Source organism: Eublepharis macularius, chromosome 7 (assembly GCF_028583425.1).
Source record: "Eublepharis macularius isolate TG4126 chromosome 7, MPM_Emac_v1.0, whole genome shotgun sequence".
NCBI lineage: Eukaryota > Metazoa > Chordata > Lepidosauria > Squamata > Eublepharidae > Eublepharis > Eublepharis macularius.
This window is the reverse complement of record NC_072796.1, coordinates 43,867,020-43,883,882: the sequence shown is the minus strand read 5'-3', so window position 1 is coordinate 43,883,882 and position 16,863 is coordinate 43,867,020. Positions and strand designations below refer to the sequence as shown.

At 41.4% G+C, this 16,863-nt stretch overlaps 1 protein-coding gene across 2 annotated transcripts in view; it reads right to left on the bottom strand.

The window, feature by feature from the left end:
• Positions 1-2,258: 2,258 nt before the first annotated feature.
• LYRM4 (LYR motif containing 4) overlaps positions 2,259-16,863 on the bottom strand; it is a 91,124-nt gene continuing 76,519 nt past the window's right edge. The window contains exon 3 of one of the 2 annotated variants that reach the window (XM_054985538.1): positions 2,259-2,476. In XM_054985538.1, the coding sequence (XP_054841513.1) occupies positions 2,414-2,476 (63 nt within the window). In that variant the 3' untranslated portion in view covers positions 2,259-2,413. The remainder of the gene's footprint in view (positions 2,477-16,863) is intronic. The other variant, XR_008597442.1, reaches the window with a different exon arrangement.

Genomic DNA, 16,863 nt, shown 5'->3' with positions numbered 1-16,863 from the left:
TGTGGGTGAGCATGCTGATTCTGCCTGGCAGCTTGGGGAGGGGCACCCCCCCCCAGCAAGGAATCCCAGTGGGGGCCTGAGCTCTGCTGTTCTCCTGAAGCTTATTTCCCATGCGTGACACTGTTTCTTTATGCTGATGTGTATGTATAAGAGGGGAGTATTAAGGCAACTTTTCCCTGCCCCCACTGTAGATGACCTGTAGTGAAGCAACACCCCAGAATTGTATTTACAAGTTCTAAAATATATATGCTACATTAGTAGTCCCATTAGTAGTAGTTTATAAATTCACTAAGTCCAAGGTAACAGTTTCTGAACAAGGATATAGTGAAATGGGTTTCACATATCACTAACTAGCTTCACAACTCTTTCAGTGCAATCATAAGCAATTCAGTCCAGTGGGATTTATTCCCCAGGAAGTGTAGGCTTGACTGCAGCATTAAATTCACATTTTGCTTATGTAGCTGCATGTGTTTAATGGTTTGCATCTGTATGTGTAATAGATTTTCAGTTCATATTTCTTTCCTATTCCCTAATACTGAACAAGTTGTCTGCTAAAGCTTAAAGAAGTTTTCTGTACAGGTGTTGTCTCAATACAACATATGTACAATTAATGTAGTAATAAAAAAAAAATTTCCACCCCAACAGTTAAGCATAATAGAATTCAGTGACTGCAACTTTTCGTATGTGTATACAGATCAAGATTGGTAACTGTGTTAGTCTGTCTGTAGCACTAGAAAAGAGCAAGAGTCCAGTAGCACCTATAAGACTAACAAAATTTATGCTTGGGTATGAGCTTTCGTGTGCCACAGCTCACTTCTTCAGATACAGCTAGAATGTGACAGATAGGACACATGGACGCACATTCTAGCTGTATCTGAAGAAGTGAGCTGTGGCTCATGAAAGGTCATACCTGACCACAAATTTTTGTTAGTCTTATGTGTGTATATGTATTGCAGCATTTGTGTAAGAGGGAATGTGCTGTATCTCTTGGTAAAGAAATGATTTCATACTACTAAAAGGGTAAAAAGAAAGTTTGAAAGCCACTCTTGTTCCCTGTTTTTATAGTACTGAAGAGTTGAAGACTTGTTCAGTGAAAATACGAAAATTGAAAACTGATAAGGGCAACACTTCTGTAGCAATTAATGGAGAGGGGAATGAGGTATTAAAAGAGGATTTGAAACAACTGCTTAACTGTTACAGAAAATACCATTTAGCTCAAAGAGCTAAAATTATATGGAAATAATGGTTCTCTTCAAAATACAGAATGGTTCTTGAATGTTAAACAATGCAAGTCCCAGTGGCTAATTGCAGAAAACAAGGTTTACTTGAATGGAAACTTCAGTTAAAGACAGTAGCATCCCATGCTCTAGAGACCAAGGAAAGGAAATAGCCAGCCCTGTTATATTCTTATTTGAAGAAAAAGCGAAGAGTGGATGGAGCAGCAGAAATGGCTGTTTCCTTGCAAGAGAAGATGAAGCTAGAGGGGATGGAAAGAGGTGCTCCAGTGCTGGAAGCCTTTCAAATTTGTCTGGGTTGGTGGTTACTGCCAGCATATGGAGGTATATAGTGCTTGAGCTGGTTCTGTGGCTGCACTGAACAAGTTTTGAAGTATTAACAGAATCTCCTGGCCCTTTCAAGAACAGAATATACGGGGTGGGAGTGCAGTGAGGAGAAATGAAATTGCACTCCCACTAATGCCAAATGGAGTTAGGAGCAATTTTGCCCAATTTCCTCTTCTTTTTTTCTCCGCAGCCTCATTGGGTTTTCTTATGAGGCTCTCTGGGCCCCAGGCTTCAACTTTCTGTTAGGCGATCATAAGGTGCTGTTGGGAGAAAAGAAGGCTGAAAAGATTTGCCCTCAATTCATAGGAGTTCACACTCGAGATTTCTTAAAACTGTTTACTAACCATGAAAGTAGCTAAAATCTTGTCCTCGAGTTCACAAGGATTTGCATCCTGGCGAGTCTGTTGTAACCTTACCTTTATTGTCTAAAATACATGCAGTTTTAAATAGTTTGAAGATTTCACTGTCAAAGTCTACACTGAGTGTGCCAAGCTGCTTATAGAACCATTTCAGAAGCAGGCAAGTAAAACATTAAACTTTGTTTTATGGAATTTTATTGTCAAGAAAACTGACCATGTGAGTATGTATTAAGACACTAGCAAGCAGAGATTCTCCAGAACACAATTTATACATGTTTGTCTCAGTGGTCCATTGAGAGCACATGTGCTATGGAAAGAAATTCTAGACACCTGAGTGTAATGATTCAGCAACCAGTTTAGAGTTTTACTTAGAGAGATATAACACAGCTCAAACATACATTGAGAACATAATATATCCAACTAAAAAAATCTGTGCGTATTGCAGAATACTGAGGCTGGTCAAGCATGGCTACGGGTGGATGAGCCTTCGCATCAGAGTTTTTCTGGGCACTCAATAACAAGCTTCTGTGTTGTATAGAGTTGTCCAATGGTGACCTGAAATTAAAGGAAAACACGATTTATATTTCTCTTTTTCACTGAAACGCAGTCTTCCCTAATGTTGACCATTGACAGATACCTACAAGAGATGACTCAGTAGTGAATGATGAGCATTTGGGACAACCTTGGATGAAAAACTAAGGCCTGGAGCCCCAGTCTACACTTATTGCCAGCACTGTAGAAGCTATGCAACAATGTTAAATTGGGTAGGCCAAAAGGGATACCAATTCCAAAAGCTTCCTTTAAGCTTCACAGTTGAGTGGGATTTTTCACATAGCCTTTCAACTAAAACTAACACTACAGCCATCAGGTCACAAAAAGGTACCAAACAGCTATGTATGTACATGAATATGTACACATTAGCCTGATGTTACACAGCACTCTCCCCACACAATACATTCACCACCAGCTATAAAGTCTAGTGTCCTTTATATTGCATCTTTTACAGTAAGGCTGTCTCTTTGGGAAATATATTTCTGAGGAATGTCCAAAATGCATTGTAAAAGCATTAATACTAGGACTAGTCTGTTCTTTATCAGGGAAGATTAATGTCCCATTCTTAAGGTAAGACTGGTTCTTTCTGCAAGCAAACATGTCATTCTCTCAGCCTCTACCACTGAGTCAACAAAAGCATAGGAACCACACCACCAGGCAACAGAATAATGGACATGCAATATGCTTAAAAGGAAATAATACAGCTTTAAAGCAAAAATTGATTTCTTGGAGTTATGGGGAAGTCTAGATTATATTAACTTTAATGAATTCAGCTTGTGGCAGATTAGACCGCTATTATCAGGGATATGTTAAATAACACAACAGTTTAACACAATTTTTATTGTTTATAACAAATTCACAACACATGTTTTTATTGGCTATGCTACTGATTTTTGTTAAGAAAAATTAACTCCAGTGTCAGCCTTATGCACAATGAACTTGAAGGCTGACATGAGAAAGTACGCATTCCATAATCACAAATGATCCTGGAATGCACAAATAACCCTTGGCCAGGTTTCCAAACCTTGGAAGACATTTAAGCGTTTACAGCAAAATATTAATAGTGGTGTATTTAATCGAAAGGAAGATGACCCTCAATGTAAGACAATCCCTCCTGTAACTTGTATGTGAATGTTAATGCCCCTCTCTCTTTTATGGCAAACCTGTGAAAAAAACTAGTCTGTAAATGAATCCTTATCTGTTAAACATTAAACATTTGCAACCTCAGCGTGTATGCATTGATCATCTTTCTCTCAAAAGTGATAACTATATACCCCTCTAATTCAGTCTGGTTTGCATGCGTATGCCCTGGATCTGGCTGATTTAAAATGTTCTAATTATTAATAGGAAGCTTTAGCATAATGTATAGTAATTATTCAGAATTAAAAATCCACTGCATCTTACTGCTGAAAGGGATCAGCATCTCCATTTACATTGATACCTTTTCACCACCTGGCTCACGCTGTGTCCTTATAAATATTATAAGGGCCATTTTTATCTCATTCTCTTTATTCTCACATCAGTTAAAATTTTGGAAAAACAAACACAAACAGTACCACCCACAGCCTCGCATTCAAATAAAGGTAAAGAGAATTAGGTGCTTCTGTAGGAGTTACTCCGGTGTAAATGTGGTACCAATTCACATGCTTTAATGTGTAAATTATTCCAGAGGGCAACATTTCTCCTCATAAATGAATTAAGGCCTATCATGCAATGATATCTTGGGGTTCTCCTGTGCTGCATTTTCTTATACTTCCATGCAGTTCCATCAGTGACTGCATTCCTATCCAGACGTTAGCAATGATTGCCATTGTTGCTCTGAGAAAGGAAATAGTATTTTATGTGTGTGTAGAGTTTAGAAATATCAATGGAAGTGGTGAGGAGAATCCAGTACATACAACATTCTCAGAGACTAAAAACAGAGTGAGGCTTCCTCTGCAGCTGTGAACATACAAAACTGCCCCATACCAAGTCACAAAAAAAATGCAAAACTATGAATTGTATTTGAGTCAATTCTATATGCTATGTAAGATATTGTTCAAGCACAAATGAAAATATGAAGTACAATATGTCTAATAATGGTCATAATCCTCAACCGTACACAGCAGAAGCAGTGTGTTCCCATCAAAATTGTCAATCAGAGCAACTACAGTGTGTTCCAATCTCTATATGAAACTAGACAGAATAAATATATACAACATGGCAATTCACAATTTTGTATTATTTTTGTGTATATGGCGGTTACGTCGTGGGCCCCGTGTTTTTGACCGTACCAAGTCATAGCATTGGTCTGCCTAAATCAATACTCTCTTCTTTGACTAGCAGTGGCTCCAAGATCTTTGGCCCAGAATGCTGGTTTTTAAAATACTACACAATGCCAAACATGCTACCACTGTAGGGAGAAAGGTTCTAGTTTCATAAATTTCAGTGACTGCTGGTGAAAAGATGGGAGCACACTTGAATCTACTTTTCACAGAATATTCATTGAGCATTTTTAAAAAAAAGAAACCAAGGACAACTGTGTCTTCAGTGCACACCAGGGAAGCTGAGGCACTTCAGAAAGCCAGTACTTAGTGGACATCCCCTTTGTTTCTACTTTGGGTTTTGTGCTGCTTGCTGAGTGAAGGAATCAGGGAGAAAAGCCCTATGTACACATGACCTAGAACACAACATTCCCTCCCTGTTATTTTGGCAGAAATAGGAGCCAATAGATCAGATGTTCAGAAAATTGTTGATCTTTTTTTTTTAAAGTCCAGCTCAGCTGATCAACTGTGCACAGAGCCAGGGAACGCTGCAAAATGTAATTTTTTCCTTGGCAGCTGCATTGGTGAAGACCGACTTTTTACCTTCTCTTGGCCAGGAAATTGAGATTGATCTTTTACTTAGTACTTAATTTTTTTATTTTCAAAAAGTAATTCCACCCCCCTAATATACCAATGTAAACACACAGTAAACTCTTTTAATGCTCTCAGATGCATGTGTGCTGACTAAAATTTACAGTCTTTATAAAACAGGGTTGAACTTACGTGTGACTGTTATTCATCAAGTGAACAACATCGAGTGGGACACACATGGGAACTGCACATGCGCAGGCCAGCCACAGACATTCCAAAGCTCCTAGAGGTGCAAGATGCTCACCTAGCCTTTTTGCCTGCTTTCCCCCCAGGCATGGCTATAAAAAGTAGGCGGAGTGGCTCCCACCCTCAGTTCTCCAAGTCACTGGTATAGAAGGAAGGTAAGAAGAAAGAGCACAAGGCAGGGAAGGAGGGAGGGATGTGTGCCTGCACAGAAGACCACTTGATGAACAACAGTCACGCGAAAGTGCAACCCGGTTTTCATCGTTGTGTCTTCTGTGCAGTTCGACATGGGAGACTAGAGAGCGCGCTTACCCAGGAGGTGCTCGTGAAGCTCTTTAATAGAAGAGACTCTTGAGGGCGGCCTTGCCCACAGCTGCGTCTTTTCTGGAATGGTATAATGCCTGATGAATGTAGACATTGTAGAACAGGGGGCCACTTATGCAATTCCACTAGAGGGAAGCCCAAGTTGAAGCCTGATGAGGTAGATCAAGCCCTTGTAGAGTTCACTCTTAAGTGCAATGGGCACAGTTATTCAGATTGATTATAGCAGTCTTTAATAAGCCAAACTATCCAATTTGAAATGGTGCGTGCAGTGACCTTCAGATACGTTTTATCAGGGTGGACTGATTTAAATAATTATTGTAAATTGCCCAGAAAAAGGTCAGTTTTAAATCAAGTTTTCAGTCTTCTAATCTGCATATTTCCTATAGAGTATTCATATTAATGTGGTGGTTATAATCTGTGTGCAAATAGAGCCTTTAGACTATCCAAGGGTGTATTTCAAAGTTTCAAGTCATTCAGAGACATGACTTTCATACTACAGAATTTATAACTGCTTAGGGAAGTCTGTAGAGAAATGCACTCCACTCCGGGCTATGTTACACTATGGAATTTTTAGGGGCTACGAAACCCCCACATTCATTCTAAGAAATTTCTCTGTCAAGCATAGTTAATGGGAAAGAAGTTAATTGCTCTCAAGTATTCTTCATGCTGTTGACAGCTCTCATAAGTACCCAGTTGGCTTGGTTATGCAGAGGGAAAAGTGATGTTAAATGCTAGATTATCTCTCTTCCTGGGAAGGAGAGGGAGAGGAGGATTGACCCACGAGGGGAGTTAAATTCCCTGGCCGCGAGGGGCATTGGGTCCATTGGGTGATTTCATCTGGGGATAACTGAAGTAAGGAACTCTCACTCCTGAGCTCCAGGCTGCATGTTTGTCCAGGCTGCATACCCTTTATTAGCTCCACATGGTAATAGCAGCCATCAAGGGCATGCAGCCTGGGCGAACAGTCGATGACTGATAAAAAGTTGTAACTTTAAGATTAAGGAGTGTACACTGGAATAATATCAGTCAGGGTATGTTTAGAGAAAGGTCAGAGGAATGCATTTATGTATCTTTATTTTGTCTCCTTGCTTGTTCCATTGCTGTACAGAGTATGTCTGTGGAAATTTTCTTTTAAACACAATTGTTCTTGGTAACCACACTAAGCCCCACTTGAACATTACTAAAAGGATGCCAGGGGAAGGGAGGCAGTTGGTCAATAGACCACTAGATCCCCAGGAGTGCACAAGTGCAGAGAGCCATCCCTGTGAAGGCTAGTCAGAGTGAAAGTGGGAGATAAAGACAATAAGAAGACCTTTTAAATGGTGATGTAGACAGAGTGCTAGGAGTGCTGGCCCTCTTAGCATGAAATATTCTGATTGACCAAAAGGTAGTATTTAGATACCCAGAGAGAAACGAGGGACCCCTCCAGAAGTCCAAGGGGCTCAGGAGTGTGGTGCACTGTCATGTGGAGACCCAGGACAGCTACTGAGTCCCTCAACCTCTCAGAGGACCCAAAGCGAGCAGGGCATTCTGCAACAGAGAGCATTGGGGCCAACTGGGGGAAGTCAATGATGAATGGATGGATGGGGGGGAACAGGGAGTCAGGGTGGATGAGGAGAGAGGAAAACCAGATGGCTGGAAAGGTTGAAAAACAAGGGAAAAGCAGAATGAGGAGGGAGGAAAAGGGGGACTAGGAGGGGCTAATTTCCCCTACCCCAAGAGTCCTTGCAGGTCCCCTCTTGCCCATTCAATGCCATTTTAGAACTTTATAAAAAAACTTCTCATCTTTAAGTATTTGCATTTGCTATGAACATTGTGTAGACAAAATATCTGAAATGTCTAAGCAAGTTTGCCTGAATGTTTCCATTTCTTAATGGGAAGGGAGAACCAATTTTGCTAATTCCTAATTTGCAGAATTCTGGAGAGGGATTTAAAGAGAATAAAGACCTCAAGTTTGGCTCATAATTAGACCAAAAGCTGCACACCAAAAAGTCTGTAGTTGCTCTGCTGGGATCTGCCAGTTCTCATGGCATATGCCAATGTTAAATGTTGGTGCAACATTTCATTTTAATTTCATTGAAGCTAACATGGGGAAAATAAAGTTTAAAGAACTGACCCTTCTCCCCCGCCCACTGCGCAAGCATCCAGATGAAAAAGTGCAACTGAATACATTAAGCACTCTCGTCTTGGAGAGGCAACAGCTCTGAAACGTTTAGCATTGAAGACCTTTTCACGGTTTTGGGGTTTTCCACTTGTTTCTATGGAAATGCTAAAACGGAAGAAAAGGCATGCCAGGAACAGAAAAGTTGGAGCCCTTTTAAAAATTTCCCTATTGCGGAAGCAGAAATTAGCATTTGCCATTCTCCCTGCCAACAGCGCCTTCCTTTGGGCCGTGAAGCTTGTCAAGGTTATTCCCCATTTGTGACGGCAGAGGCAAGGCCAACTAAAACTGTCACTGGGATGTTGGAACAGCAATCCATCTCTCCTCTCTTTAAGAAAAAAGGAAAGAAAATCTAAACATGTAGGGTATATTATACATTCAGCAGGATCAAGTGGCAAAGTTTTTCCTAAAGAGGTTGCTTTAGGGAATGACATTTTAAAATGCTCCGTCCTGAACCACTATGCAGCATGAATTGTTATATTTAATGTTTTTAAATGTTTTTAAACATGTTTGTATTTGTTATCCGCCCTGAGCCTGCGAAAGCGGGGAGGGCGGAATATAAATATAATAAATTAAATTAAATGTTTATGAAGAAAGCTAGCATGGCAGGGAGAAGCCTAATTTGAACCGTTCCCCAACATACTGGCTTTCCATGCACGTGTTTCCTTGCCCCCTCCAGCAACAGAAAACATACATTCCCTCACTTGCACCCTAACGAAATATAGTTCTGGAAAAGTTTTGCCACTTGATTCTGTTTATAAACTCATCTTTAGCCCTGGATTGACCCATCATTATTTTTCACCATGACACCAACTTTTTATTTTAACATGCAAGACCAAAGGGGCAAGCTCCATGCTATATAAGCCTGTGGGTGGGTGTGCATATGCATCCTGCTCAAAGCAGAAGTCAACTCACCCATTGGAGAAATGGACTTCTTAGCCTCTATACAGAACTCAGAAACTTGCCACTTTGATATCCCTGCTTTCCAGGTCTGCTTTCCAGGTTTGAGGGGTTCAGGACAGAAATGTGCAATAGACATTTAATTCATTTGCTTTATTATGTGTTACATGTGTTCAGATGTTTTAAAACTGCTAGTCTTTGTTTCTATTGGGTTTTGCTTTCTACCCAATGAGGATGAAATTCTCAGGGATTACACTCATCTCCCATGGGATCCTAGGAGAAAACACCCCTAATTTTACAGACAGTTGAGCAAGGGTGTCATTTGCTGAACAGGCCCCGGGAGCCATGATTTCTCATGGGGGCTTTCCCTCCTTCCCCAGAATTCTTGAGGGAGTTGTGTTTTCTATTTTTAAGCAAAAATGGAACAGACAGGTAAGGAAACCTAAACGCTGCCCCTTCCACCATATTTTGCTACACTTGATTGATTACTGTTTTCACCCCTTGCAACTTGACTTTTAGTATCAAAGCTGGTAGGAGAAAAGAGCTTCAAGCACTAGAGTAATAATAATAATATTCGATTTATATACCGCCCTTCAGGATGACTTAACACCCACTCAGAGCGGTTTACAAAGTATGTTGTTATTATCCCCACAACAAAATACCCTGTGAGGTGGGTGGAGCTAAGAGAGCTCCTAGAAGCTGTGACTGACCCAAGGTCACCCAGCTGGCTTCAAGTGGAGAAGTGAGGAATCAAACCCAGTTCTCCAGTGGTTAAGAGTCCAGCACTCTTAACCACTACACCAAACTGGCTCTCAGGGTGTGTGTCAGGGAACAGGGTTTAACCCCCCTCCCTGCTCATGCATGCAGGTTATGTTTAAGAATAGACCTTCAATCCATGCTTTCTTTATGTGAGCACAGGAGGGTTGCTTGCCTTTTTTCCTACTGCAGCTAATAAATGCTGGGCCAAAGGTAATTAGTACTGGGGATAGAGAGAAACATCTGGATGCTTTTAGATGAAAATTAAGGACATTGAGAAATCTCACATCCTGAGTAAATGGTTCTTGTTCACACAGAAACGATCTGATCTTTCATTACTTGCATCCTATCTAGCTCGGCGTGTGTATTTACTGTTGCTGGAATAAAACCATAGCTGAACATTTCCACTAAGGGAAGGGTGCGTGTGATTTTTGACAATGCCTCTCACTGCAGGCTTCTGACTATCCCCTCATGTTGTTCCCAGGGGTCTCTGTTCCCCAGGAGCAGTATTTGGGGGATAATTTTGGACTGTAGTAGTAGGGGAGAAAGTCCCTTTTGTTAGTGAAGATTTTTTTTTAATGTTATAAACATTTTTATTGGATAGGCTGAAAAAACCTAATCACTTCAGTATCTCTTTCTTCTACAAAATACGCATTTCATCCCAACCCACCCTTCCCCTCCCCTCCCTTCTGACCTCCAACAGCACTTATACCCTTTAATTCACATAATATTCCCTCTAATTCTATTATTTCTCATACTCTTCTAAGGTAAAGTTACAGTCAATATAAAAATCAACAGATTACATAATGCTCATCAAAAGTTGTCCATGGACCACAATTGGTCCTTTACATCCCAATTCTTTTCCAAATAATCTTTAATTTTTTTCCATCAAAAATCAGTGAAGATTTATAGCAGTATCCAAGCACCTGTTTTTTGTTCATTTTACAAAGCTGTTTATTTCATCGAGACTTTTGACAATTATGACAATCTCTTGTACTCCTTTTGGATCATGGCTGAACAAATTTGCCCTTACTTGCTCTGTTATTTTATAATTATAAATGTGCTTTAATTTCTGTTGCTCCTTAAATTCCTCGTCCTTGGTCTCCTCCATCGCCTCTGTCTAGATTACGAGGCACTTCAGACAGGGACTTGCTTTAAAACTGTGTGTTTACAGTTATGCACCCCACAGTGCCACAGCACCTGTCTTACTAGGAAACAAAGAAATATAACTGTCATAAAGGGGATGGGCTGCACAAAGCACCCGGGTAGGGCCAAAAGACATGAGATGTTTGACAGGAGTTGGGACACAGGTACCTGACCTGACTCATAATCACACACAGGATCAGTGTAGCTCACCTTGCAAGTGTTGTGTTGCTCCGCATGCCTCCAAATGCTGCAAGGGGGAGGAGCATTTCTGCCAGCAAAAAAGCAGGAGAGGGAAGCCTGACGCCCTTCCTCCCCCTTGCAGCATCTGGAGCCGCATGGAGCAACGCAATGCTTCCAAGGTGAGTTACACCGATCCTACGTGGGACTACAAGTTGGGTCAGGTAACTGTGTCGACTCCTGACTCATGTCACATGTATCATGTATTTCGGCTCTTATTTAACTCCTTAGTACGCAGCACTGCCGTATCTTCAATACTACTGTTGGCAGCATGGCAAAAGAAAATAAGTCTCAGATGTAAAAATGGAATTAAAACACAAAGTTGGCGCCAGGATAATAAGTTCTTCATCAAGGATTATTTAGTTCAAACGAATCTTCTTTTCAAAAACAAAAGTGTCCCCTGATAAAGAAATTTATCCTTGCTCTCTCTCATTGAGTTTCCTCTTTTGGTAACTGAAATGAACTACACTGATCTTACACCTGACATGGAAACTGGAAGTCTCAGACTGCCAAGAAGAGAGTGTCAGGTACCCACAAACAAACACACCCATCTGCCCCCTGCATGCAAACTGTTGGCTTCCCCCAGATACTAAAATTCTAGCTACTATTTTGCTTTAAAAATCCCTCTATGGGAGAAAAGAAAGGCGCCGATGCTCTCAGAGTCTGTTTGCTCACTGTTGCAGATGAGTAGGCAAAGGCTGAGGGGCACTGACCCTAGAGAGTCCCTGAACATCAGGTTCTTTTTAGCCCATTCAGTCTTTGGCCTCCTCTGTGGCTGCCAATCACAGAGTTGGTGGTGGCTGAGATTTCAGTAGGCTGGCCTCTTGGTTTTGCAACTCCAGTGACCCCAGCAAACAGAATCTGCAGTGATGTCACCTTAGGACGAATCCTTCTGCTAACCCAACTAGATCTATATGCTTGGGATGGAAGGCAGCACATTTAATGGCCCAAAACCATGCCATTAAGGAGCAAGGGATGCCGAAAGAAGATCAGTCGCTGAGGAGTGTAAAAGGAACAACAGCTCTTCCAGCTTCTTTGTCCATGTTGTGGAAGAGCTAATCCGAAAGCAAAACAAAACACAAGAATACCCCAGGCTAAAGGCTCATGAAGGAAATGCTTGATTAAGAGACAGCCCTAATAAACGGTTTCTCAAATCGCTGTGACTCCTGATGCCATCTCATAATTCACGGAAAGCTCACTCCTGTCCTTTCTGCCCACGGAGTTAGCAATTTCATTCCCTAGAACTTAAAACCATGTCCTGGTAAGTGGCATGGGGGTGGCCGAAAAGAGAAGGGGGCAGGTTTCTGCTGGTCTTGTGTGTGCTGCTGTTTGTAGAATGTAGGTACCACTTCCTTTTAAATCCCCCCATACTTTTCTTATCATCAGTTCCCCTTTATTACTCTGAATTTTCTTAGCATTTCCCTTCTTTTTTACACAGACCCAAAGCTCGTTTCCTCACCATTCTTTCCTTCTCATTGCCACACAATATTTTCTTCCCTTTCCCATCACCTTTTCCTCTTCTCATCTCCTCTTTTAAATAACCCTCACCACCACCACCACCACCCAGTTTCCCCCAAATCCTTCACTTGAAGTAGTACTTTAGTTGCCTGAGAACTTTCCATCAGAATGTCCTTCAGTGTTGGAGTTCCTTAGGAGAAGATATAAAGTAATAAGAATGGGCTGTGGTAATATGCAGGGTGCCTTTCGCTTACCACAGAGGAAGCACAGTCAGTAGTCACTCAATGGAGGAAGGGCACCCTACGTGGGAGGCTGTGACTTCCTTGAAAGCTTGACTTCTGGCACAGTTTAACTAAACACCGCCTGGAAGTGAGGTGCTGTGCATTTTATTAGGCTCACGTGCAAAGGACATTAATTAGTGAGCATGCTTTTGAATACTCCAGAACTCTTCATCAGACTGGATGGATATCAAAGCAAAAGCAAAAACAAGGGAAAATGGAAGGGGGAGATATAATAGGGTGTGATGAAAAGGCCTGAAGTCTGCAGATTGTTCAGGGAGCGCGCCAAGTGTTCTGCAGCATTAATTAACCTAATCCTATCCAGTACAAAGGGATCTCAGATAGCACTGAAGGCTGCTGAGATGAAGAAGCCACAACTGCTTTCCCTTGGCAACCATAAAAAGCCCAGCATCACTTGAAGCCTGCTTGAGGGGGATCTGAATTATGCCCGTCTTTTCAAGCTTTGCACGGGAGTGTCGCTATTGCTTCTCCATCCCAGCAGACCTTGCTGCTGCCAGAGATTTTTTAATACCTTGAATGGCCTTGCTTAATTGAGTTTTCCAGCTAAGAGGATTTCCCATCATAAACCAACATCATCTTTCCCCCCTCCCCTCCCTTATTGTTTTGCTTTATCATCCAGCCTACTGAAGAGTTCTGAACAACTGAAAAGCTTGCGCAGTAATTGGCGATGTTTTAATAAAAGGTATTTCACCTGAGGTGTTTTTTGGTCTTTTCCCCCCCTAATAGACCAACCTGGTTGCCTACAATGTAGGAATATATGTGTGGGGAAGGAAACACCAAAATGAAATATCAAGAAGAGGATCCCATCAGGCACCAGGGTATGCTCTTACTTCACACTTACAGCAAATCTTTGCTTTCCTAAATCTAAAAAAATGCCAAGTATTATTACAAGCAATGAGAGTCTGTTTCAAAACACAACCACAGGTGGTAATAATAATAATAACTGCACTTAGATACTTTTCTTCTAGACAGATTAGTGTCTCACTCAGAGCGGTGAACAAGTTAGTATTATTATTATCCCTACCATACAGCTGGGGAGCTGGGGCTGAGAGGAGTGGCTTACCCAAGCCCACCTACTGAGCTCGTAGCAGTAGAGGGATTCGAACCAGTAGAGTGCTGATCTGCGGTGGAACCACTTAACCACTGTGTAGGCCTCTGTTGCTTTCCCAAGATGAAGCTTGTCACCATTCTGGGAGGGGCTGTCCCCCATACACTGGCAGCAGTAGGCGCATGCACCGCAACAGCAGCTATGCTGATTACTGTCCTCTTGAGAAGTCAAGGGCAACCACTAACAGCCGCAGCCATTCTTCATGAGTGCATAAAAATATCTCCCACATATGACAATGGCAAACAAAACAGAAGGCAGTGTGCTCCCTGGCTTCTTCCTTCCCTGTTCTCTCTCAGATAACGTTGAACTGAGCTATTGGCTTTGGCAGTCCGCATCTTTAGACTGCAGAGTGGGTTTTGGCTGGGAAACTCTTCAGTTGCTTTGCCTCTGGGAGATGCTTGCTCTGTAGTCATCTTAGCCTCTGATGTCAACACCCTGGATTTGCAGAGCTCTTTGAAGAGCCAAGTTTCTACCAGCTTGCTAGTAGCTCTTGCACACAGTTCCATTTGCAAATATGATTCCTGATGTCAAATTTTTAACTGTCACTGGAATGCAAGATTACGTTGGAGAGCTTTGATTGTTTCAATGCTTAGATTCCTGAAATGAGATCTGTCAAAATACTGAACCAAACATTTCTTTTATATCTATAGGATCACACAGTTCTACTCCTGAGTGTTGCTGCCAAAAGAAATATATATACCAATATAAAAATAGCTACGCACATTTCCTAAGCAGCTGGAAAGTATGAGAAAACTCAGTGTCCACATATGCTTGCTTAACTGACACCCCCATTCTAGGCATGTTTATTTGGAAATTCCACTGAATTCAACATGACTTGGATCCCAATGCTTATTTGGGAATAAAGGTTGTTGGGTTGGAACCTACTAGTCTATTCTTCTGATGTGTACCTCCAGCATAAAGAACCTTCCGCCAGCACAAGAGGTTCTTCCATGGGTGGAGAAGAATACTGCCCTGGTGGAAGGTTCCTTAAACTGGAGAAATACACCAGTGGAACACACTGACAGGATTCCGTTATATCGGTAGAGTTTAAGTAAGCATCCAATGGAGTGAGCTACAATGTTGAAAGTTTAATCACGCTTACTTGATCTCCAGTTGCCAACTTTTTTTTGCCAGCTCCTGCTGCTTTGTCATTAACAACAGCTTGATCCGCAGCCATTACAGGGAGTAATGCTTATCTTCTTGTTGCAAAAACTTCCCCTGCTGATTTTTGCTGATCAAATGAATGCTAAAGACATGGATGGCAGATTAAGCTGGATTTTTCTGGTCTGCTCATAACCTCACTTCGTAAATTCTATTGATTACAACTGAGCTTACATTCAGGGTCATGTAGGTGGATACAGTATATTTCATTTGAAAAAAATAACGCTTGGTCAGCTTTCGCCTTTGAATGCAGCTTCCCTAAATCTAATGATAATTGCTTTTTTCACAAAAAAACCATCCCCATTTTTATTTCCCACTTCACTGGAGTTGATTTAGTGATGCAGCCTCTACTTTAACTGCCTTTCCCCTATGATCAAAGGTGGGAAAATGTGTTCAGTGTTTGTCCTAATTCTCCTTTACTGCAGAGTCTACCATCATTCATTTTCCATGGAAGCTGAGTTATTTAAAAATCAACTTCCGCTGTTTTTCCAGACAGAGTATTGCATGAGTAAATACAAGTGTCTGGACCTTTTGTGACCATTAACTTTTTTATCTAGCTGACTTTTGGAAGGTCATGTGTATCCATGCAACCCATTTTTCTTGTCTCCTTAGGCATTTAAGAACTTCTATATTGTACACACAAGATAATATTTTTGCAGTCTTTGCTGATTCAAAATAACTGGCATCACTGCTGGTTCTGGACCAACAATCACTAAAATGGATTAGAACCCTCACTGCAAGATCAGCATACACTGATAGGATGGGAAAACAGTTCTTTGACAAGCAACATCCTAGGTGCAAGGCTGCTGGGAACATAATTTTTAGGGCTCTCGATGCTATACCAGATGCAGGTGCTGGGATACTGGTACTGCATCAGTATTCTACATGTTGGGCAAGGTAGAGGCACCAGTCTAGACATGGCAATTAGAGTTACAGAAGAACCAGGGTGCCCACAGCATCTGATTCAGAACACTGCCAAACGCTATGAGCTCGACCTTTTCATATTCCAAACTGGGTGAAACTGAACTTTGACAACGTTCCTAGATATCACAGTTCTCATTTTGCAAAACTGAGCAGGGTGTGCTCAAGGCCATTTTTTTTTAACTCCAAGGATGTGGTAGATTTGAAGATGTATGTCCTGGGCCCAAGTCCATTACTACAGTTGATGTCCAAGAGGATGTATTTTTGGATTCCTCATATGGAACACCTATGCCTACGTTTTTCAGAATTATTGAATAGGAATGAGTGAATAAGGAATTATCAAAAGACTATGAGGATAAGTCAAAAGAAAGATACAGAAGTGAAAGAATACTCCCTGGTTCATTTCTAGATATAAAAGACAAGCTTCAAGTATTTCCCCCTCCCCCAAGCAAGAAGGAGGATCGATTTCCTTTCAAAGTCTAGCTTTCTTGTTACAACTGTAGAGCTGTAGCATATCCATAAGCATGATATGCAAACCAGCCAGCAGGGAAGTAATATTTTCCTCTCTGTATCTTCAAACAAGGAACAACAGAACAGAATAGCAGATTTTCAGTTCTGATTGCATGTGCCCCTGCTTTCTTTCAGTTCTATTATTGAAATTAGTAAGGATTTGGAACTGACTAACTTATTTCTTGGCTATCTAGACTGACAACTGTCTGCATGTGAACACTGAGACAAAGGGCCATAACTCATAATTTAGATGCTGAAGATTCCTGGATCCATTCCTCGCCAATCAAAAGGATCTCAGGCTGACCAAGATCACTGTTGGATTCCCTGGACAG